This window comes from Haliotis rufescens, unplaced genomic scaffold (assembly GCF_023055435.1).
Source record: "Haliotis rufescens isolate VD_foot unplaced genomic scaffold, xgHalRufe1.0.p SCAF_59, whole genome shotgun sequence".
Lineage (NCBI taxonomy): Eukaryota > Metazoa > Mollusca > Gastropoda > Lepetellida > Haliotidae > Haliotis > Haliotis rufescens.
In genome coordinates, this window is record NW_025964323.1 from 1146076 (window position 1) to 1170777 (window position 24702).

Below are 24702 nucleotides of genomic sequence, written 5' to 3' on the forward strand. Positions count from 1 at the left end.
GTTAAAGTATGAGAGTTACGATCATCTTAGCGCTAAGCTCGCTTTGTGTAACGGATCCAGTTGGTGTGCACCTATTTAATCACACATTTCAATAATGTCATATCATTTGTTTGTTTGATTGTTGTTTGACACCGCACTCAGAAATATTACAGCCATATGGCCGCTGTCTGTAAATAATCGAGTCTGGACAAGACAGTCCAGTGATTATTATCATGAGCATCGATCCACGCAGTTGGGATCGATGACATGCATCACCCGATCCCGTTAGTCGCCTCTTACGGCAAGCTTAGTCGCATGAGTTGAAATTTCAAGATATTAAGTTGAAATTTCAAGATATTAAGTTGAAATTTCAAGATACTATCTTGGAATACAAGATACTATCTTGAAATTTCAACTTAGTATCTTGCAATTTCAACTTCTGTATCTTGAAATTTCAACTTCTTGAAATAGAAGTATAGTATCTTGAAATTTCAACTTAGTATCTTGAAATTTCAACTGAGTATCTTGAAATTTCAAGATAGTATCGTGAAATTTCAACTCAGTATCTTGAAATTTTAAGATACTATCGAAAAAAGTTAAAAAAACAAATGGCCCTAAAAGGCTTCGGTACGTTTATGCTTTTGTGTTGTTTTTTTTTACCGTCGCTCTCCACAGAATTCAGTTGTATGATGACGGTCTGTAATTCCAGTGACTGACACCATGAGCAACCATCCACGCAATTGGGATACGATAACATGTAATCATGTGTATTTTGATGGCCGTTCCTGCATATATCAAATTGGAATATCAAACACTACAGAATTACATATGTAAATAGAGCAACACATAGCATTTTAATTGTGTTTTTTTAATTGAAACAATGATTATCGTCATTCATGAACAGATCAAAATAAAAACCTTACAAAAATAAACAAATCAGTCAAGCGCTGACAGTTTATCTAATCGAACCCGCCAATCGCTAATCTACCAATCAGAAAAGCGCGGTCCGTTGTGCTTCGGCGCTGACTTCCAGGAAGCACGAGGTCAAGTGTCATCGGTGTTATTAATTCAGGTATTTACGTTGGCCAGGGTTTCATTCTAAATATATTTTTGAAGTGTATCGATGTAACATTGCACTGTAAGTACATGACACATAGTGTCAGGCTAAGACAAGTCAACTTGGTCAAGTTTCATTCATTTATTACAGGTGTTCTCAGCTGGCTCTGTCGGAAGTGTTGACCTGCCGAGGCTGTCCTTCATGATCTTCATTGGATTCTAAAGGCTATATATTGTCGCAACAGTCAGTGATAGTAACTTTGTATGTGAGGATTCAGGTCGATTCTAAAACAATTCGGGGACCAGGTATGCTTGTCCGCTGCCACTGGTTGCTTGTCAAGTTTGAAGTCAGTGAGCCTGGCCATTCTTATTCGGTCCGGTTGAACTTCAAATTTGACAATCGACCAGTGGGAGTGATCAAGGCTCCATGTACAAACTCCGCATTCGATGCTCAGCGGGAGAGTGGAGGCTAGTCGCATTCGACGGCAAAAGGCTTGTCTAGGCCTACTGCAAGCACTGCACAGGAACTCGTAGCTGTCAAGCTAAGAATTGTCATCGACATTATCAGTTCCTTCAGTTGCCTCTGAAATTGATGTTCACGCTTATAAGATTTCAGTAAACAATTAAACTTAAATTAAAGTTTTAGAAATTAATGCACTCCCAAAACACTGTACTGACTCTGATGATATGTTGAAAAGTGATTTGCACTTGGCTTGGCTGAATGCCGTGATAGGATCTGACCGTAAATAAATATGTAGGGTCACTCCAAATCAATCAGGCCGCGGACTACCTAAACGAGCCTCCTGGTGGTAATGAATGCCGGGAATCAACCAAGCGCTAACGGTGAAGTGACACCAATACACAGGATATTCAAAGTCCTTTTACACGCGCTTCAGTGAGTTTGCCCACGCACGCGAAAAACCGGGTCCTGCAGTAGGAATTGAAAATCCACATCCCAAAGAGCCCAGCAAACAATTCTACGTTGTGACAACGTTGTGACAACGTTGACTTTTCGTTGCTACAACGTTGTGATGTTACGTTGTCACAACGTAATTCTGTAGACTCCCAGATTGGTTGCTACGACGTTGTGCGTAAACCAAAATACAACCAAATCAAGACGTTGTCACAACGTCCATTTTTTACGTCGCGACAACGTAGGTATCGCATACTGTTTACATATGGCGACACTACAGGCATTGCAGCACGTTGTTGCAATGTCCATGTAGATTAACGCCTGTTTTATTCCTCAATACCTCCCAGGCAGCCTGAAAAGTTTGTACCAATCTAGTTAAGACGTCAGGTACAAAGAAATACATTCTGCAAACTGAATTCACTTTAACCCTATCCATGAAACAGCAAGTCAATGAAATGCACTCTTTTTTGGCAGAGTTTGAAATACGGCCAAGATATAAATCTAAATGTTTTAAATTACATGTACAATTTGGTAATATAATATTCATTTTCCAAAACAATTTTCAAGGCTATGTGCAAATTGTTCACAAATGTTTCAACACAATTAAAAGATATTGGATTTTCCCACGAATTTGCAAATTAAAAACCATCAAACAATAAGCCCTGCACAAATTGAAACATTTAAATTTTCTTGGCCTTACCTCATACATTCAGCATTGAGAGCAACACTGTGACAAACAGAATAGTCTATGCATCTGATGTCCTAAGATCCATTAGGTAAACGAAATGACAATAGAATTCTGGTTGAGGTGACCTTTATTTATTTGTTAAATGACAAGTCAGAACATGGGCTGAGTTGCTGGGGAGCCTTTTCAGTCCTCAAATGAAAAGTCACAGGGATGATCTTCAACTGTATCCTCAGTCTCTCCTTATGCCTTGGTAACTGAATAAAAAATGACACAAATGTTATAAAATGGCAAGGCAAGGGACATATTTCTGACATAACAAAATAACGGTTGCATTCCCCAAAATAATGTTTTGATGTCTGATGTCAGTCTTTAAACAGTTAAAAACTGCTGAAAGTGCGAAGGCGCTGACACTAATACCATGATGCTCTTGGATCATACATAAGCAGAAAAGCTTTTAGCACTGAATCATTGGTGTAACTTTATACCCCCGCCCTTTTAGATTGTGGGTATAATTAAATAAGAATCATCTAAATTTTAATTCTTGAAGATGTTTGTATATATTATTGAATCAGACATACCTTTGTGTCAGTGATATGTACTTTAAACAAATACGCTCCCACAATACTGTTTTCTCCACCTGAAAGAAAAACAGAAACCACAAAGTATCACATTCTTAAATAAACCAGTACTGTATAGATAAATCCCATTTACTTAGACTAATAGAGTATGATGTAACTGATAGTAATATTGGCAAATAGTTTTATCAGTCAACAGATCAACTGTAGTTTTTCAAAAGCAGTAACTTTACCTTTCTGCTGTACACTCAAACTAGTGATTCAAGTGGATATCATGGCCAAGTTTCTAAAACCTTATTTGAAAAATATGTACATAAATGAAAAATATATATTGCCAAATAAAATAAATAGTTCCCATATTTGAAGCAAGAATGTTGAATATGAATTATGAATTGGCCCACCAATAAGTGATAAAAGTGTTAACACTTTAGGGTATTTATCCTAATTAAAACTGTGATTTTTTTTAATACTTAGATCTACCTTAATATTTTCCATATTAATATGCCAGGATAGTTATATATGTTCTAACATTTACAAAGATTAGAAACATGGGGAAATAAACAAAATGCAATAGCTTATACAATACCAGACGAAGTTGAAACAGCTCTAAATATTTATTGAAATTTATTTGTCACTACGTTTATTAACATAGATCTAATACAGTTAAATATCGTTAAATATAATTCTGTAGTATGGTAGCCTACGTGGCAACATATGCAGATCGAAAACCGAAAGAATATGGTTGCCATCAATTCCATTGTATTTTTCATTGGTGCACATTGGCTACACCTATCTCACTTTAATCATCAACAAACGATGACCAACTCACTGACAATATATGGTGATATTTAACTTTTGACTATCGACTAGCTTATCATCACCAGAGAGGACAATACCGCAAACACCCCGTTATAGCGCGCGACGAGAGACTCATTTTACTTTTGCTCGTTTTCATTAGAAAGGAGTCGGACATAGATCTAGTTATCGGAAAATGATGAATTGATTCTTTTTTCGGAAATAATAAAAATACACATGATAAGCACCTTGCTATGATAAACTTTATAGACAGCAGCAACAACCTGATGATCCACATTTAGGCTACTTCAGTCAGTGCTAATTAGGCCTTTTCGGAAACATCAAGTATGTTTCTGTCTCTTCCCGAAAATACGATTTTTTTCATAACATCATTGATCACTTTAGACTAGGGCTATAACTAGCAGCCTACAGAGAGTCGATCTGAATACTTCCATTGTTTTGATTCCCTCTTTTCGCTGTATAAGAGAAATCTACTTAACCATTCCCATGGCCTGGATGAGCCACATTGTTGCACAAAAATCAAAGTCAGAAGATTAGTACATGTAAACTTTAAATAGTAATGATTTCAGAAATAACACAGAAGAAATGGCGATAACTGTCAGTGCGGTCAGTAGGCGATGCATAAGTTAGGCCTATTTACAAATCTACACGCTTACGAACGAAACCCGAACATGTGACGGCCACAAAACGCCACCAGATTGAATTCTGGTCAAAAATATACCGCTTGCCCTTGGCAATTACCCTTGGTATCCATAAAATAATAATATGGAAAAAAGTCTTGGGCCCCCTTCACCTCTATCATCAAGTTCTGTGTATCATATTAATATCAACACTGACGCTCAATGAAAATGACCGGCAAACTGCATTCTTAACCCTGCCACTTCTGAATAATACGATACATTTAGATCATTTGACGCACTGCATGCACAGAAACATATCAACAAGCGCAGACTATTTTTGAAAAATTAACTTACCTCAATCGAATTCACAGATCATCTGTCCAGTTCCAGTTGCTGCACAATCACTTGCTTGTAATATATTATGTCCAGAGTGAGTTTGAGCTAAGATGGCTGGTGACAACAAATCTTCCGCGACAATGTGACGTCATTCTGACGTCACTTCACGAGGCAACAGGCTAAACTTTTCTGCAGTCGCTCTCACGCCGCAAAAAATACGCGCCAATTGTTTTTAACTGTAATATTGCTTGTGACAACATTTAGTTCGTTAATAGATATATATGTTTAAAAGAAAATAACACTAAGAGATGGTAGATCTACAAGTGGTTTCCTAAACATCATTTACAAAAAGTACTGTAATGTCCAAAGCACAACGTTATCACAACGTTAATTTGCAACGTTGTTGTAACGTTGTCACAGATATACGCAATTACGTTCTCGAAATATTAGTATTAAGAGATGAAAATTCAAATGCCGAATATATAGAAAGGTAATGCATTACTAACTTGGTTTTCTGACAAATTCATGTTGATTTTGATAAAGCAGTTCTATTCCTTCTATTCTATTCTATCGAGAAGCAAACTCAATAACGTTTTTACCGACGTTTCAGAAACGTAGTTACAAAACGTTGTGTGATGTCCAATGCACAACGTTTTCACAACGTGAATGTGCAACGTTGTTATTACGTTGTGAAATAACGTTGCAGGTCGACGTTAAAATAACGTTGTGACAACGTTATATCACGACGTTACCAATCCACAACCTTTCAACAACGATGGAAGTGCGAATCATGCATGTATGGCGAAAATGTTATTGTCATTGTTTGTTGTTTAATCGCCTCTTACGACAAGCACGGGTTGCTGAAAAGTGAAAACCAAATCTAACATTATTGTAATTTTCTGCCAAAATGTAGTTTATTTCGAGTAAACACCTTTGTTTTTACGCTTTTCGCGATGAAGACTATTTGACGTCGCACCAACGTATGAGAAACGTTGTCATCATAACGTTGCATGGCGCCCGATGCACAACGTTTCCACAACGTAATTTTGCTACGTTGTGATTACGTTGTCACATAACGTTGGAGTGACGTGATAATAAGGTGTTTACACAGACTTTAGTTTATTTACGAGATGGAAATCCTGATTCCGAAGATATAGGTAAATAATGAATTACTGCCTTGTTTTTGGCAGAAATTGTGTCGATTTGTATGTAAAACTTTTGTTCATACAATTTTTGTTAAGGCGACAGTTGACGTCGCACCAACGTTTCAGGAACGATGTAACAAGACGTTGGGAAATATTCGATGAACAACGTTTTCACAACGTAAAAATGCAACGTTGTTATTACGTTGTGAAACGACGTTGCACAGTGACGTAATAATAACGTTGTGACAACGTTGTATCACTACGTTACCAATTCACAACTTTACCACAACGTTGTGAAAACGTAGTGTGTTAGCTGGGAGGCCACCCTGACTGATCAAAGAAGGGTCATGTCTTGATTGTCTGATCCCATCACAGCTCTCAACTACATTAGGGGACACAGGTGGCCCAGTCTTGAAAATTCCTGCAATTCGCTCTGCACATGGCTACATTAGACTAAGTTTTGTCCTTCATCAAATTTTCACCTTTTGAAAAAGAATTTCTCCTGTTTCTTTGGTTTCAGTTGTGCGTGGCGCCATGTCTGAGTTTGTTGTGCCTGATCCTGAAGAACTGTTAGAGTGTCCCTATGACAAGGTCCACATGGTGCGAGCTAAACGATTCCAGTACCACCTCATGAAGTGCCGCAAGGTGGGAACATATAATCCAACCTAAGTTTGTTTGTTTGTTGTTTAACGCCGCACTCAGCAATATTCCAGCTAAATGACAGCAATCTGTAAATAATCAAGTCTGGACCAGACAATCCACTGATTGACACCATGAGCATCGAACCACACAATTGGGATATGATGACATGCACCTATGTGTGAATGCAGTTTGAAATGGAGACATTGAGAACCGTACAGAATATTTTGTAGCCAATAGGTCATGTTGGCCAAGGACTGAGTGCTTGTTGTTTGACGCTGTCAGCAATATTCAAGCTATTTGAAGGCAGTCATAATAATAATGTGTATGGGACAGGACTGAGTAACAATCCAGGGATTTGTCTAGACATGCTCCGATACCAATATTTCAGCCCCAAGTCCGCAGCAAACGTCATTATAAATTCCCACATTGGAACATAAATTTCCCAATTCATGTTGCAATCTACTAATACAGTCAAGTTTCATTAATGATGGGAACTGATTAAATCAGTGCTTTTTAGACCTGTTAATCCAACAGTCTCGCACTCCGACTCCGACACACCTAATTTGCAACGAATTGCTGAAATCACTCATAAATCAGTCTCGTTAATCAGACACAGTGATCAGCGTACTCCATGGTCATCTGCAAGACGAGTCAGCGAGTAGCTGCATATTTTAACGGCTGCAGAGATAAACTTACTTAACAATAAACAATTACTGCTTGAAATAAACAAAGCAGGATTAATCACATGCCTAGATTATCTCAATCTCATTAAAATCGGTTTCAAGTTCTCGCTTGCTGACTTGGTTGATGCATGTCATCATATCCCAATTGTGTGGGTCGATGCTCATGATGTCAACCACTGGATTGTCTGGTCCAGACTTGATTATTTACAGCCTGCCGTCATATAGCTAGAATGTTGCTGAGCGTGCTGAATGCGGCGTTAAACATGAACAACAACAAAAATAGTTGAGAATTCAGATAATGTCCTGCAATTAATGTATAATTATGCAAAATATTTCAAATTCTGATCCCCAGTGCCTTCGCACTTCAGAAATCACTTTGCAAGGCTCATGAAATACAACATTTTAGATTTTGGATTTTTTTTATCCTCATTGTAAGGGTGTTTTGGGGTTAATAAAAAAGCTCAACTTTGCTTATGTGTTCTTTTAGTATATCTCCATATATTGGATAAATAGTAAAGGAAGGATTAGGCAATATCAATTATGTTGTAGTTTCAGTTGCCCTTAATTTTCAAATATGGGGGTAGATAGTCTTTTCTCTGTAACCCTTCCTCGGCATTTGCGAAATACATTGTGTTGGCTGGGTTTAGTACATATTCCATCTGTGCTTTTTTTTTTGTCATGTACAGTGGGAAACACAGAAAGAAAGGCAGCTTAAAATAAGATTGGCCCAGTAATTGGAACGATATATTTATTTTAGACCTTACGGCTCATTTGGACCAGGGCTCAGTAGGATTGAGGATTTTCATGCAACATACATACCTTTGACTAATGATGCCATTGTTTCAGAACTGGCCTGGATCAGAGTTTTCGGTGTGTCCGTTTAACGCTAAGCATGAGATGCCGAAGCCGGAACTTCGATACCACATGGCCAGTTGCTGTGACCGAGCAGTGCTGGAGAGAGACATCGCTTATGGTGAGCATGTTGACTATAAATCTTGCAGGAATCAGAACCACTGATGAATGATGAATTTGTAATTTCATAAGGCTTACTTAGTCCTTTTATTCCTTTGAGGATTGGGTACATCATCCTCACTTGGGGGAGTTCCTCCACTCATGACATGTATGAGGTGCCCAGGCTCTGAGGTTTGCTCTGAGTGGTACCTCGTTCATTTTTTATTTTTTGTTAGTCGTCATGCTCACCAATATTTTGGCTATATGACGACGGCCTGTAAATAATCTAGTCTGTTTTTTTTTTTTTGTTTAACGCCCCACTCAGCAATATTCCAGCTAAATGACGGCGGTCTGTAAATAATCGAGTCTGGACAAAACAATCCATTGATTGATATCATGAGCATCGATTCAACCAACTGGGATACGATGACATGCATCAACCAAGTCAGCGAGCCTGACCACCCGATCCCGCTTGTCACCTTTTACTGGACCAGACAACCCAGTGATTGATACTCTGAGCAACAACCCATGCCGTCAGGGTACGATGACATCGAGTCGACCGAGTGTGACCACCTGATCCACATGGCTGCTTCTTACAACCAGCATAGGTTGCTGGGCAGCAGTACTAACCCCGACTCCCCATAGTGAGTGAATGAGTTGGGTTTAACGCCGCCTTTAACAGTATTCCAGTTATATCATGGCATGTCAGCTTAATGTGGGAGGAAAGCCTGAATTGATGCAGGTCTCAGACGTTTACCACTTCGGTGAAACCCACGAGCACGGGTATGGTGCTGACAAACCTGAAACATAATTTGGGAGACCTGGGATTCGAACCCACAATCATAGGTTTCTGGCGTGCCCAAGGGACGCAACTCTTCACAGCGAATTGCGGCGCCTTAGACAACTGGGCCGCCCGTGCCCCCCCTACTCACCATAGAGTCTCAGGGTCATGGCATCATACCAGTATCTGCAGATCGGGAGTTACGTCCCTTGGCTGGTTGTGACCTTTTGTCTGTCAGCATAATATGCTCTTAAGGTTTTTGATCATGCTTTCCAGTTATTATTTTTTGCTGGATTATGGATCTGCCAACCCTAAATTTCACAAATGTTGATTAAAATAAACATTATTTGTAGTCTTATTCCCACAGTCAGTTAATATAGTTGAAAAAAAATGAAGTGTCTTGGGCATAGGTTGTTATGGTTAACGTTACCATTGGTTACTGGTTCCAGAATGTGTGCCTTAACAGTTGTAACATTGGTCGGGTAGCCTGGTGGTAAAAGCGTTCGCTTGTCATGCCGAAGACCCGGGTTCGATTACCGACATGGGTACAATGTGTGAAGCCCATTTCTGGTGTCCCCCGCCGTGATATTGCTGGAATATTGCTAAAAGTGGTGTAAAACAATACTCACCCACTCACTCACTCACTCACTCACTGTCTTTTATCCCACCAACAATACCTTTACTGTTTTTATTTTAGTTCAGAAAAATATTGTTTTTCAATTTTATTTTGATTTCAACCACAAACCTTGTGTTTTGGGGAATCAAATAAACTAAGTAATAAAAAAGAAATAAGTAATTTGAGAACGGACATTCTAATTCAATATCAAACCAAAACTCATCCCCCTTAACACCATGCTTTATCACTAAAGAGTTGTGTCAACAATAACTTGTGAGTATCTAGTTGGTCATACTATTTGCTTGTGTTGTTGCCACGGTTACAGAGAAGAGCAAGATGAATGGAGAAGGGACATTCTTCAAGGGATGCACAGACGTGCCGCCATACACCAACCACCTGGCCTGTGACGAGAGCTGGGATATGGGTACATTATTAGAATGAAATAATAATAATAAATATATAAACTTATATTGTACCAATTTCCAGATTGGTTTTGCTCAAAGGCGCTTTTATATGAGTCTGGTGGTCAAAGAGAGAGTTAAGTGAGAGTTGTAGGAAGATTGGAACAAATAGGTTATTAACAGTCAATTAAATTGGTTGATATCATTTGCGCTTATGATGTTGACGGGAATGTTGTTTCAAAGCTACTCACACTTTGATAGGAAGTACCTTTGATAGCATGAATTTTTATGTTTTGGCAGTTATTTGCTTGAAAAACTTCATACATATCTCTGCATTCTGATCACCATTTGAGTAGTATTAAAAGATAACAGCTTGTATCGTGTATATTTGAGATATAGACTGAAACTGCTGTTTCTACACTCTGTTATTTACTCACAACCTAAAGAGATATCCTGAGTTTGGCTTTATGGGGACAGCAAAGGGGACAGCAAAGGGGACAGTCAGGTAGCCTAGTGGTTAAAGCGTTCACTTATCTCGCCAAAGACCCGGGTTCGATTCCCGACATGGGTACAATATGTGGAGCCCATTTCTGGTGTCCCCCGCCTTGATATTGCTGGAATATTGCTAAAAGCGGCATTAAAGCATACTCACTCACTCATTTAAACAACAAACAAACATTGTTAACTGATTGTTCACTGAAAGAAGTTTACTGTGATCTATTTTCTTAGAGATGAATTCATGTCCAAGGATTGGTGTAGACCCAGACTTCTTCGACAAGTTCAAGTTTATCAACCTGTCGGGGTAAGTATATTGATGTTAGTCTTGACTGTGGACACATAGACCCAGTTTTGATCAGAGTTGATACAGTTGACTTTAAATGACTTGGGGACATGGATGGCCAAGTCGTCTCAGGTGACGCAATTCACTGTGCAGAGTTGCGTCCCTTGGGCATGCCAGAAACAGATCGTGGGGTCGATTCCCGGTTCGCCCCAAGTAGGTTTCTGGGTTTCCTCCCATTATAAGCTGACATGCCGTGATTTAAAAGGCATACTACCCGTGAAGATCTGGGGTAGAATAGGTCTTCAGCAACCCATGCTTGCCGTAAAAGGTGACTTTGCTTGTCTTAAGAGGCAACTAACAGGGTCGGGTGGTCAGGCTTGCTGACTTGTTGATGCATGTCATCGTATCCCAATTGCGGGATCAATGCTCATGATGTTAATCACTAGATTGTCTGGTCCAGACTTGAGTATTTTACAGACCACCGTCATATAGCTGGAATATTGCAGAGTGCGGCATTATACAAACTAACAAACAAACAAACAAATGGCAAACTGTTAAAATGTGGCATTAATCCGAACAAACTCACTCAAATGACTTAAGTTGCTTTACACCTGTAAGTGTGGTGTTGGCCATTAGAACTTGTGGCATTGGGTTCTATATGAAGCAAGTTAAATTATACTTTCAAATGATATTAAGAATGCAAAGAATGAACTGTATGATTCACAATATTAACACATGGATTTATGACTTGAAAAAGGTATTGTCAATCTCGGTGAAACTGAATGGGTCAGACTTTCTAGGTAATATGAGTGAGTGAGTTGGGTATAACGCCGCTTTGAACAGTATTCCTGTTATATCACGGCATGTCAGCTTATTGTGGGAGGAAAGCCCGAAGTGATGCTGGTCTGGACATTAACCAGTTTGGTGAAACCCATGAGCACGGGTATATGGTGCTGACAATTCTACACCAGCTCTGCTCAAAAGCCATTTTCTGCAAGGTAGGTCAGTTCTGCCTTAAGAGAACACTTTTGCTAAATATTCTGCTGCTGCAAAATTGCAGAATACTTCGGATTCTGATTGGTACCACATGGTTGACATCATGATGTTATGGTGTTTGTAGTGTGTTTGTTTTTGTTGTGTGTGATTTGGTGCTTGTTATGCATGATACGGTGTTTGTAATGTGTGATTTGTGCTTTTTATGTGTGATATGGTGTTTGTAATGTGTGATATGGTGTTAGTTATGTGTGATGTGGTGTTTGTAATGTGTGATATGGTGTTTGTAATGTGTGATATGGTGTTTGTAATGTGTGATATGGTGTTTGTAATGTGTGATTTGGTGTTAGTTATGTGTGATTTGGTGTTATTTATGTGTGATATGGTGTTTGTAATGTGTGATTTGGTGTTAGTTATGTGTGATTTGGTGTTAGTTATGTGTGATATGGTGTTGGTAATGTGTGATATGGTGTTTGTAATGTGATATGGTGTTTGTAATGTGATATGGTGTTTGTAATGTGTGATTTGGTGTTAGTTATGTGTGATTTGGTGTTAGTTATGTGTGATATGGTGTTTGTAATGTGTGATTTGGTGTTAGTTATGTGTGATATGGTGTTTGTAATGTGTGATATGGTGTTTGTAATGTGTGATTTGGTGTTTGTAATGTGTGATGTTGTGCTTGTAATGTGTGATATGGTGTTTGTAATGTGATATGGTGTTTGTAATGTGATATGGTGTTTGTAATGTGTGATTTGGTGTTAGTTATGTGTGATATGGTGCTTGTAATGTGTGATATGGTGCTTGTAATGTGTGATATGATGCTTGTAATGTGATATGGTGCTTGTAATGTGTGATATGGTGTTTGTAATGTGATATGGTGCTTGCTATGTGAAATGTGGTGTTTGAAATGTGTAAGAAGAAAAGTACAGTAAACTACGGTTACAACGACCACGCTTATAACGAACTGACGGATATAACGGACTTACTGTTTGGTCCCGACTACTTGCTGTAGTCATGCTGTATATGTACTTATAACGAACTACGGTTATAATGAACTAAAAATAGTAGTCCCTTTGAGTTCGTTATAACCGTAGTTTACTGTATGTGTGATATGGTGTTTGTAATGTGTGATGTGGTGCTTGTAATGTGTGACCAGGCAGATGGATGTCAGCATGACCTGAGATTGTGGATTGTTGCTCATGCTGTCAACCAGTGGTTTGTCAGGTACCACTTGTTTACAGCCTACAGGGATACACCTGGAATGATGCTGATTGTGTTGTGAAACATCACATACTCACTGACACCCTGTTTGTTGACAGATATGCCCAGGCACAAAAGCGTCAATATTACGAGAATCTCAAGTCTGAGTTTCAAGGACAGTAAGTATTGTACACTGTAGTCAGCTGGCTATAACAATAAACATAGATGGATAAGATTTGTATCTCAATGTTAAGTAGGCTAATAAAAATATACAGGGGACCGCCTCCGTGGTCTAGAGGTAGAGCGTCCGCCCGGAGAGCGGAAGGTCCCGGCCGCGTCATACCAAAAGACGTTAAAAGATGATACTTGTTGTTACCCTGTCTGGCGCTCGGCATTAAGGGGCTAAAACAAGGACTGGTCGGCTCGGAGTCAGTATACTGTGTCTGAGAAAGGTATTCATGTTAAACTGCGGCATGGTATCTCAGTGGGCTAGCACTATAAATTGGCATCAGTCCGGACTTGTACACGCAGCCACACACACACACACATACACGAGCATGCACGTCGCTATATAAGTGCAAAAATCTTGGACGCGACGTTAAACCCAATTTCACCTCACCACTATACAGGGGGTTCTTGCTGTCCTTGAGGTTTGCACCTGTTGTATTTGTATCTAGGGACCCTCTACATTTTTAACAATAGACGTTATTGTGATGATGAGGACTCCTTGATTTCGATGCTTTATTTCAAACACTGAAGAGCCGTCTAACGGGATCAGCTGGTCAGACTCGCTGACTTGCACGGAGATGGTCATAATATCCCAATTGAGTAGATTGATTTTTATCTTTGGATTCTCTGGTCCGGACTTGATTATTTACAGTCCGTCGTCATATAGCTGGAATTTCTATAGTGTTGCGTTAAATGACAAACGTCAACCACTGAATATGTATAATTCTACCTGAACTATACTTAAAATTTCATGATTGGTGGGTGGGTTCGTCAGTAGGTAGGTTATTTGGTATTTTCTTCAAGGTCAATTTATCATAATGTTAATGTTTTTGCATTAATTTGAGCTCCACTGACATCATCTCAACAACACTATTATGAGTAATATTGAAGACTTCGTACATGATATTCCTCCTAATATGTACCCCTGGGGAACTTTCTCACATATGATTGAATCACTTTGAAGGTCAGGGTCACTTTATGAACCTGAGACATAAAAATAGCTTGTGTACACATTGACTTAAGTGTTTATGAATAGAATCTGATGAGACTTAGTGTACATAATCCCTCAGTAACCGAAGTGTAAGTCAAATCACTAGAGGTCAAATTAAGAAACAAGATTAACATTTCATGACATGTTGGATTAATTCATGAAAAATCAAAGGTTTTTACAGTCAGATAAGATGATCTCTACTCATATGTCATGATTGTCAAGTGTCTGGGTCGCTGTGGAAGGTCATTCACTCATGAAATGACTTGTAATTTGTTTCATTTTGGAAGTATTGTTAGCACGGCATGGAGACTCTGTACATGTAACCATGGTAACACCACCTCAGTTTGCAAGAAGTAGTATTCTTGCATATCATGGGTTGATATTGAAGGTGAAGGTCATTTGGTGTAAAGCCGACATTCCGAAAACTTGTGACTTTGTTATTATGGTAGCTAGAAGCATATGACTTTCTATTTCCAAGTTGGGCATTGGGCTTGTGTTTTCCTGAACGAGAAGTGACCTTGTTAAAGCGGCTTTGATGTTCAGGGAGGTAGAGGCATTGCCTGTCCTATTTCTGCATTGGGCATGTATGAGGTCAACTGTCCTTTAATGTGAAGTCAAATTGGTTCATGCTACATGTTTCTGATGGGAAAGTTTTGGGACATTCAGTAAAAGATGGGGATTGGGATGCTCCTGTTTTTGCCATCTTCCCGCATCTTCCCGAGGCAAGAGAGTTTACTGACTTTAAAAGTCCATTTTCCACCCTTGCTGAACTAGGCTGAAATTACTGGGCTCGATCGTAGCACCACCAGTGGCTATTACCAGTTATGTCCCTTCTAAACCTCACCTATGGACAAATCAGATTCCAACTCTCGTATCACTTGCGTTTGCTTCACACAAAATGGTGGCGCCCAGTCAGGACGATCTGATCGATAATCAAGATCTGTATTGTGATAAAAGGAGTCTTACATCGCGAAATGCATCAAATCACGTGAACACCTTGATTAAAAACATCAAAAGATTTGGAATAATATCTGTTGACAACGAGTTGGCTGTGCACATGCTTTGCAAATACTGCAGTCGATCGAAATCTGCACGGTCTAGTTTCCGTCCTTGCCAAACTAGGTTTGAATTATGGAGTTATAATTTGGCAGGACTGAGTCTGAGCATATTCCAATCAAAATCAGGCAAAAGAATTGACATCCGGTTTGTCAACTGCCGGGCAGATTTTGGACGAGTGCAGTATTTGTAAAGCTTGTCTACCACCCACTCAGCGCCATTGTATATATTCTAAATCTTTTCATTTGTTTAATCAAGGTGCTCATGTGATTAAATGCACCTCGCGAAGTAAGACAGATTTTATTCCAATATAGATCTTGATTATCAATCAGTTCGTCTTGACTGGGGACCGCCAATTTGTTTGAAGCAAATGCAAGTGATATGAGAGATGGAAATTGGTCCATAGGAGGGACATAGGACATAACTCATAATAGCTACTGGTGGCACGATGAATGAGCGTAGAAATTCCGGCCTACTTCGGCAACGGTGAAAACTGGACTTTTGCAGTCAGTTAACTCCTTTGCATCAGGAAGATGTTTTTTGCATGTAATGCAAACATTTGTCATGTTAAATATTTAAGTTTGTCAGATCAGTATCGACATACACTCTACTTTTCGGCCTTATATCACTAAGCAAGATTCGAAAGCAATATTTAGTGGTATTTATATATTCAGGACAGTCAAGAAGCCGCTTGCTGGCAAAAATCCATCAGGCAAACTACGGCTTCCACAAGAATCCTCCAAGGCCTCCAAGTTGTCTGAACATCAGCAGCCCGTGCAACACCCTGCCAACGTGTTTGCCTACTCCCTTTCCATGGCGGGCCTGGGTCGAGGGAGGGGCAAGTCTGGTCAGTGTTTTACTCTGTTCTTGGTGATCACAATAACAACGTGCTCCGGACAGTTTGGGCAGTAATCATTAAGTAATGCAGAGCTACAGATAAGCAGCATACTTGTGTAAAATACCCCCCTAAAATATTAAAAAACCCAATTACTTTCAATTAAATTGCGTACAGAAACGCATGCATTAAATGAAAAACTCGAATGTTCAAGAATCATGAGAATAGCATGCATAAATACCCAATAACCATTTCCAGCATGCGTACAAAGGAGCTAATTTCCGAAACACAATTACCAGCTTATTTACTTTCCGAGTCGAGCTTATTCTTTTATTTTTTTTAAAACATAAAATGTTCACTAATTTTGGGAAACACCCAATAGAGTGATGAATAGATATGTGAAAAAATATTGGTTACCCAATGAAAAATGTAATAACCCAATTAAAATAGAAACCCTGGAGTATAAACTCAATTGCTCAAAAAGTTATCTGGAGCTCTGATAATGACAGGACTTCTGTTGTATTACATACACACTCACGGGGCGGTCGGGTAGCCTAGTAGTTAAAGCGTTCGCTTGTCACGCAGAAGACTCAGGTTCGATTCCCGACATGGGTACATCGTGTGAAGTCCATTTCTGGTGTACCCTGTGATATTGCTGGAATATTGCTAAAAGCGGTGTAAAACCATACTCACTCACTCACTCACTCACACACACTCACAATGCTATGGTGAATGGTATGAGTTGTCGATGGTGTTTTCTGAAGTTGACATGTGTGCTCTGTTTTCAGCAGTGGATGCTCAGCCAATGGGTATCAGCAACATCTTCAACATGGGCATTGGGAGGGGGCTGCCTGCACCAGGTCTCAGAGGTCAGTTCAGTTACTTGTTGTGATGGAGAGGCAGTCATGTTCAGTTTCCTGGTAGACCTGATTCGCTAGGAGGAATGCTGTATGACCAGGGCCCTGTTCCTCAAAGCGATCTTAGCGCTACGATGATCGTAAGCCAATGTTAAAGTATGGGACCTAAAATCACCTTAGCGCTAAGTTCACTTTTAGGAACGGGACCCAGGTCAGACCGGTTCTCATCGTCCCATCCCGGGTGGTCCCAGGTTGGATTCCCCATCATGTGTCAAGCCCTTTACTTGTGTCCCCCATCATGAATGTGTGGCTGGAATATTACTAACAGCAGCGTCAAACTGTAATCCCTCACTCACTTATCCCATGCCATCTTCCTGAGGCAAGTGAGTTTCCACCCTTGCCGACGTAGGCTGGTATTATGGAGTTACATTTTGGCTGGACTAACAAGTCTATGCATAGTCCAATCAAAATCGCGCAATGGAATCGAAATCCGGTTCGTGAACTGTCATGCAGATTTCGGTCGATTGCCGGATTTGCAAAGCATGTTGACCGCAAACTTGTTGTCAATAGATATTTTCTAAATCTTTTCATAATTTTAATCAAGGTGCTCACGTGATTTGATGTACTTCGCGATGTAAGACTCGTTTTCTGATAATATAGATCTTGATTGTCGATTAGATCATTTTGGCTGGGTGCCGCAATATTGTTTGAAGTAAATGTAAGTGATACGAGAGGAGGAATCTGATTGGTCCATAGGACAGGCACAGAAGGGACCTAACTCGTAATAGCCACTGGTGCAATCGAGCCCAGGATTTCCAGTCTAGTTCGGGAAGGGTGGCAACTGGACTTTCAAAGTCAGTTAACTCTCTTGCATCCGGGGTGGCCCAGTTCTCTAAGGCGCCACGATTTGCTGTGCAGAGTTGCATCCCTTGGGCACGCCAGAAACATATGATTGTGTGTTCTAGGTTTGTCAGCACTATACCCGTGCTCATGGGTTTCACCGAAGTGGTAAACGTTCGAGAACTGCATCACTTCGGGGCTCGTCCAACATTAAGCTGACACGCCATGTGGAATACTGTTAAAAGCGGCGCTAAATCAAACACACTCACTCACTCATTCTTGCCTCGGGAAGTTGATCCCATGCCTGTTGTAGGGGCATAGCCTGATGGTTAAAGTTTTTGCTCATCATGCCGAAGCCCCACCCACGCACCCACTGTGTCAACATATCCACATGGGATTGATCAGTGCTTAAAATGTTGATAATTGTCTGGTCCAGACTCGATTATTCACAGGCCGCTGTCATACAGCTGGAATATTGCTGAGTGAGGCATTAAACAACATACACAGGCATGATATTGTATGTACTGCCTAAAAAGTAAAATGCTTACAATTTGTTGCATTAATCATGCAAGTTTGATAAATTGGTAATTACACAATAATTCTCTCTATATGACGCAGATTTGCTGGAAATCAAGACCTGTACTGTGCCTAAGTTTGTGGTTCCTGCGGTACAGCCAACAGGGGCCGGCAATGTAGCCCTGTACCCAGCTGGACAACATAACGCCACCCAGCACAGTCCACCAGGTGAGCTAGGTTGTGTCACTGTCAACTCAGCGCTACTTTCAGCAACTTGCAGACATTGGAAAAAGCAAGTAGGGTTGAAGGGGGTGCAGAAGTGGCCCAGTCGTGGCCCAGTTATCTGAAGGTGCAATTCTCTGTACACGGTTTCACCCTCCAGGCATGCCAGATTCGGATTATGCCCTGATAACCATCCATTGTTTTGTCAGTGTCATGCTTGTGAGATACTGGACTGACCCGTGAAGATCCGGGATAGAATAGGTCTTCAGCATCCCATGCTTGCTGTAAAAGGAGCCTATGCTTGTCGTAAGAGGCCACTAACTGGATTGGGTGGTCAGGCTTTCTGACTTGGTTGATGCATGTCACAAATACGTGGATCGAGACCCGTGAAGATCCGGGGTAGAATTGGTCTTCAGCAACCCATGCTTGCCGTAAAAGGCGACTTACGGGATTGGGTGGTCAGGCTCGCTGACTTAGTTGACGCATGTCAACCATCCCAAATGCGTGGATCGATGCTCATGATATCAAACACTGGATTGTCTGGTCCAGACTCGATTATTTACAGACCGCTGTCATATAGCTGGAATATTGCTGAGTGCGGCGTTAAACAACAAACCAACAACCAACAACGTGCATCGATGCTCTTGATGTCAATCACTGACTCGATTATTTACAGACCGCTGTCATAAAGCTCGAATATTGCTGGAATATTGTTAAACAAACAAACAAACAAACAAACAAACAAAAGATACCGGACAGGTAAATATCAAAGGCTTGCATCGCTTTGGCTTTGCTCACATTGATGTGACTATATGGGTATTGAAACCTGTCTCACTCAATCACTCATTCAAGCAAATGTCTATCATTTAAAACAGGATATATTTTGCCTACTCAACAAAAGCTTTGTAATTTTCTGCACATGATTTAAATTCTGATGCCAGGTTTGTCACTATTATATTTCTATGTCTGTCAGCACCATACCCGTGCTTGTGGGTTTCACCAACTTGTAAACGTCTGAGGTCTGCATCACTTTGGGCCCTCCTTCCACATCAAGCTGACATGCCATGATATAGCTGAAATACTGTTCAAAGTGGCTTTAAACCCATTTCACTTACCAGTGAAGATCCAGGGTTGAATAGGTCTTCAGCAACCCATGCTTGCCGTAAAAAGCAACTGTGCTTGTCGTAAGAGGCAACAAACGGGATCTGGTTGTCAGGCTCGCTGATTTAGTTGATACATGTCATCGTATTCTAATTGCATAGATCGATGCTCATGACTTCAATTATGGGATCATCTGGTCCAGACTTGATTATTTGCAGACTGACATCATATAGCTGGAATATTGTTGAGTGCGTTGTCAAACAACAAACAAAAAACAACAACACTTGAGCACCTACTGATCCAAATTGACAACTTGAAGATGATGAAAAATCTGTGCAATGTTCTGACAAACACTTTCACAATTAGAGTTTGCTTTCAATTTGCAATCATTACAGATGATCCTGACACATCTATTGAACCAGAAGACAACATCACAAACACAGGAAGTGGAATCAAAGTGAGGCCTGAATATATATCTTTTGTGGGTGCAAACAAGAAAGTGAAAGGAGAATAAATAAAAAATATAACCAATAATAAATCAGCCTAAGACATTGTTTTGAAATTAAGTTGCAGGCTGAAAAAATCTCTTCATATGAGCGTAAGAATAGATTCTCATAATAAGGTCATTTTCAGAAATTTATTATGGATAAATTTCTTTTCTTTTTCTCCCCATGTTTCATGACTTTTGTGACTACATGTCCAGGTTAGCTACAGTGCCATGTCACTATTTTTGTTTTACCAAACAGCAAGATGAGAATTCGCCGAAGAAACTAGCAGTGGAGTACCTGATATGACCAAGCTCCTACACATGCTCCTCAAGAGTACGCAAGTCCCATTTCATTCGAAGTATTTTTCATCTCTCTGTGATTTTAATTGTAGAATACTTGTTGGTTTTAAATGCTTTAGCTTGATCTTCCCGACAGTCACCAGTAGCCAGAGGGATGGTGTAAATCCTGCTGGGATACCATGCAGGAAGCAGATGTACCGTAAGTCCTTAGGTACGTGGTCCTTAGTATGGTGGCCGAACTTTGGTTGCTGGTGATCTCTAGCCCAATTTTATAATGTATTGTTGAGAATAGTCAGATTTTTATGGTAACATGCTAGTTTTAAATCTGTATCTGTGATAGTCTAGTGATTTTACTGTCCTTTGTGGACAGATTTTAATGTCTATATGTATCAATGTATAACTTGATTTAGTCACTATATGGCTGAAATATTGCCGATGTGACTTTAAATATTAACTCACTCACTCACTTCTCAAGAGACACAGGTCAGTAGCTGCTGCTGTACAAGGATCTTCTAAAAATATGTGATGCAGTCGCTCTCCACCCATCTTCCCGAGTCAAGAGCGTCCGCTAGCCTTTTTATCAAAGTCTTGTATCTACCCTTGCCACATCAAGCCCAATTTCCTGTGCTAAATGTGACTGGACTATCAAACATACCTATAGTCCAATCAGAGAATGTTTACCTATAATCTATAGTTATAGATTCCTTCATATAACTATACTTAATCTGGCATGGACAATCTCATTCTTTCACATAACTATAGTTAATCTGGCATGGCATGGCAGATTAATTAACTACAGTAATATAAAAGAATCGGGTGGTCCATAATTTTGTTTTAGTAGTATATGATTGGATGACATTGAATGTCAAGGTCAGTTAGTATGAACAGGCAGCCCAAAAGTCTTGTGTACACAAGGATATAAGTATTTGTGAATGGACATTGATCACAGAAAGTGTAAGGTGTGTTATTTCAACTTTTGGGCATCAGTCCGGACTAGTACAAGCAGCCACACAAACACACACACATACATGCACGTCGCTAGATAAGTGCAATAATCTTGGACGCGACGTTAAACCCCATTTCACCTCACCTCCTCACTTCTCACTTGCAGGGGGGCACGGGTGGCCCAGTCGTCTAAGGCGCCGCGATTCGCTGTGCAGAGTTGCGTCCCTTGGGCACGCCAGAAACCTATGATCGTGGGTTCGAATCCCGGTTCGCCCCAAATATGTTTCTAGGTTTGTCAGCACCATACCCGTGCTCTTTGGTTTTACCAAAGTGATAAACTTCTGATACCTGCATCATTTCGGGCTTTCCTCCCACATCAAGCTGACACACCGTGATGTAACTGGAATATTGTTAAAAGCGGCGTAAAACCCAACTCACTCTCTCACTCCTCACTTGCAATTGGATGATGTTGAAGTAGATGTCCCAAAAAACTTGTCTACACAATATCTTGAGCATTTATATTTGGAATAAAGTCAATTTCAGCAAGGTTCCTTAGTGTTTGAATTCAGTACATCGTTCCGTATTATTTTCAGATCCAGGGACATCTTCAGGAAGCTGGGCGTTCATACAAAGTCATTCTATATGTGCCAACAGGGCATAGTGCTTTATTTCTGTCTGTTTTTGTTCTTAATGCCATTTGACAAAATGTTCTATTTGGACTGTTCTTTTATCTATATTTGAAATACAAAAAATATGTATACTTTGTTCAGAAACTTTATCATTAGCAAACGTGCCCAAAAGTTTACCAAATAAAGGCACAATGATCTCAGATGACAAAGACAAATGATTGTTTTGAGACTATGTACTGCAATACATTCTATTATTGACAGTTGTATTTATTAGCATGAATAGTGCTCTGCTGAACCAGCGTTTTTGTTTCAACTTTTCGTTAGACAAGGTGATTTAAGCAAGACCAGTTAAGCCAGTAAGTTAAGTGAAACTTAAGTTCAGTGAAGTTTACAGATATTTATGCCAAAAATGCTTGTAAGAAGGGGGAAGGGAGAGAAAAGAAAATGTATAAAGAGAAAAGTCTAAATATATTATGGCTTTGTGCCTAACACAATATTTTTGTTTTTTGTTCATCTTTTGGGGGTTCACTTTCAATTTTGTTGGGAGTGGGTATGATGTTGTTTTGCTACAGCTCTTGTCTTTCCTGTAGAAACTTGGAGAGAATTTTCAGATAAAAGGAAAATGTTAACGAACACCATTATTAGTTCTTTTTTTTTCAAACATACGAGATACAGATGGTGTCTTATTGTAGCAGAAAGGGCTTGCATCATTGACCGAGTGTCTCACGAGTCAAGTGATGATTTGTGGGGATATATTTATGGGAAACAGTAGTAGCATAGATTTGTAAACACTTAACAGATTGATAAGTAAGGCGAACAATTCAGCAGCGGTCATCGTTTAGGCAGTTTTCTGGTGTTGAACTTGCAGCTGGCAATATAATAATTTCACTGTCAATTGTTTCCGTATCAGTCACAATGTTAATGGGGGCGGTCGGGTAGCCTAGTGGTTAAAGCGTTCGCACGTCACACCGAAGACCCGGGTTTGATTCCCGACATGGGTACAATGTGTGAAACCCATTTCTGGTGTCTGGTGATATTGCTGGAATATTGCTAAATGCAGTGTAAAACCCTAACTCACTCACTCACTCACTCACTCACTCACTCACTCATCCGGGTTTGATTCCCGACATGGGTACAATGTGTGAAACCCATTTCTGGTGTCTGGTGATATTGCTGGAATATTGCTAAATGCAGTGTAAAACCCTAACTCACTCACTCACTCACTCACTCACTCACTCTGTTAATGACCATCAAACTATGAACATTTACGTTTGATTAGCTTAAAAAACTAATTTACCCCCAATGCTGGAATCAAAAGCCAAGGTCAAATGATGTCACATGACTTACAGTGACGTAATGAAGTGTCACGCTGACCTCTTTTGTTTCCTTAGTATAAGCATCTGCCATTTCGTGTTTGATTGGGTTCATTTAGGGATGTTATCATGATACGAACAAGTTCTCTTCATTTGCGCAATGATAACGATAATGCTTTTTTTCCAGGGCATTATCATTTGTAGAAGCCAGGGGTAACAATAACTGTTTGACAAAGGTTGGTTGGTTGGTTGGTTGGTTGGTTGGTTGGTTTGTTGTTTAACGCCGCACTCAGCAATATTCCAGCTATATGACGGCGGTCTGTAAATAATCGAGTCTGGACCAGACAATCCAGTGATTAATATCATAAGCATCGATCCACACAATTTGGGATCGTGTATGACCAAGGAGTTCAGTTGAATATTCAGAGGGCGTCTTCTAATGATAATGCCCTGAAAAATAGCATTGCTCTTGAAATTGTTGCTCTGCTATTTCTGCTGGCTCATTCTCAGCTGTAAAAGAGCAATAGTAAGCTGATATTACTGTTAAAAGTATAGAATTAGTTTATGAACAAGGCCTCAATGATATTCAATGTGTTGCTTGAAGGTATTGTAAGTACAAGCTGTGTTTGGTTTTGATAGGTTTCCTTGTTTAGACAATCAGCTTTGTGAAATTGGGATGTAACTGACGACAATGTGTTTGATTTATCAGATAGTCTTTATAGTCATGCTTTTTATGTATTTCTTTTGCACAGTTAAGCTTACCTTGAAGGTGAGCTTACACTGACACGTTTGTCCCTTCCTCATAAACTTATAAATTTTCCACATCTCCCTCGGAGCTGAAAGTTAGCACACATTATTCACCGAGTTCGGTCAGGTGTTTAACACTCATGTTTAAAAAGGCAATTTGTCCACTGATCAGTCATTTATTCATGCGTTAATAATAAAGTTGAGATGCAGTATGTTGGTGGTATTCAGTGCAACAATAATGTATTTGATGTTTTGAGTTTTTGTTCCTTCTCTGTTAGGGCTGGGACGGGTCCGAATTTACTACCCGGGTACCCACCCCCCTATAAACCGACCCTACCCGGATACCCACTGTAGGTCTCAAGAGATGGGTACAAAATGTCCGATTGGGCATTTTTGTACCATAGCACTGTCAAAACATATTTAGATACATGTGTTAAACAATCTGGTCATGCCTACACT

General features: G+C 39.9%; 1 protein-coding gene and 1 long non-coding RNA gene across 7 annotated transcripts; one reads left to right on the forward strand and one right to left on the reverse strand.

Annotated features, from left to right (window-relative positions):
- Positions 1-986: 986 nt before the first annotated feature.
- LOC124142779 (protein D7-like) lies at positions 987-23226 on the forward strand. Of its 6 annotated transcripts, none has more exons than XM_048385492.1 (13): positions 987-1051; positions 1187-1341; positions 6649-6773; positions 8300-8426; positions 10127-10225; positions 10932-11004; positions 13296-13355; positions 16126-16298; positions 17075-17155; positions 18602-18727; positions 20218-20279; positions 20569-20643; positions 22148-23226. In XM_048385492.1, exons 3-12 carry the CDS (start codon positions 6663-6665, stop codon positions 20614-20616), a joined length of 960 nt encoding a protein of 319 aa, XP_048241449.1. In that variant the 5' UTR covers positions 987-1051; positions 1187-1341; positions 6649-6662; the 3' UTR covers positions 20617-20643; positions 22148-23226. The 6 variants fall into 6 exon arrangements, with proteins under 6 accessions (XP_048241449.1, XP_046367392.2, XP_046367393.2 ...); XM_046511436.2 differs by having other exon boundaries at positions 1187-1301; XM_046511437.2 differs by having other exon boundaries at positions 1187-1297.
- On the reverse strand, positions 2752-4995 carry LOC125374587. The gene is made up of 2 exons (XR_007218681.1): positions 3215-4995; positions 2752-2890 (listed from the first exon to the last, which is right to left on the reverse strand). It is a non-coding gene; the product is annotated as an uncharacterized LOC125374587 (long non-coding RNA).
- Positions 23227-24702: the final 1476 nt, after the last annotated feature.

Bases quoted from the DNA above. Each gene is read 5' to 3' on its own strand.
- LOC124142779 (XM_048385492.1), top strand. From the start codon at position 6,663: ATGTCTGAGTTTGTTGTGCCTGATCCTGAAGAACTGTTAGAGTGTCCC. The intron at 16,299-17,074 runs GTCAGTGTTTTA...CTCTGTTTTCAG, and splicing joins TCGAGGGAGGGGCAAGTCTG to CAGTGGATGCTCAGCCAATG. The intron at 17,156-18,601 runs GTCAGTTCAGTT...TATATGACGCAG, and splicing joins GCCTGCACCAGGTCTCAGAG to ATTTGCTGGAAATCAAGACC.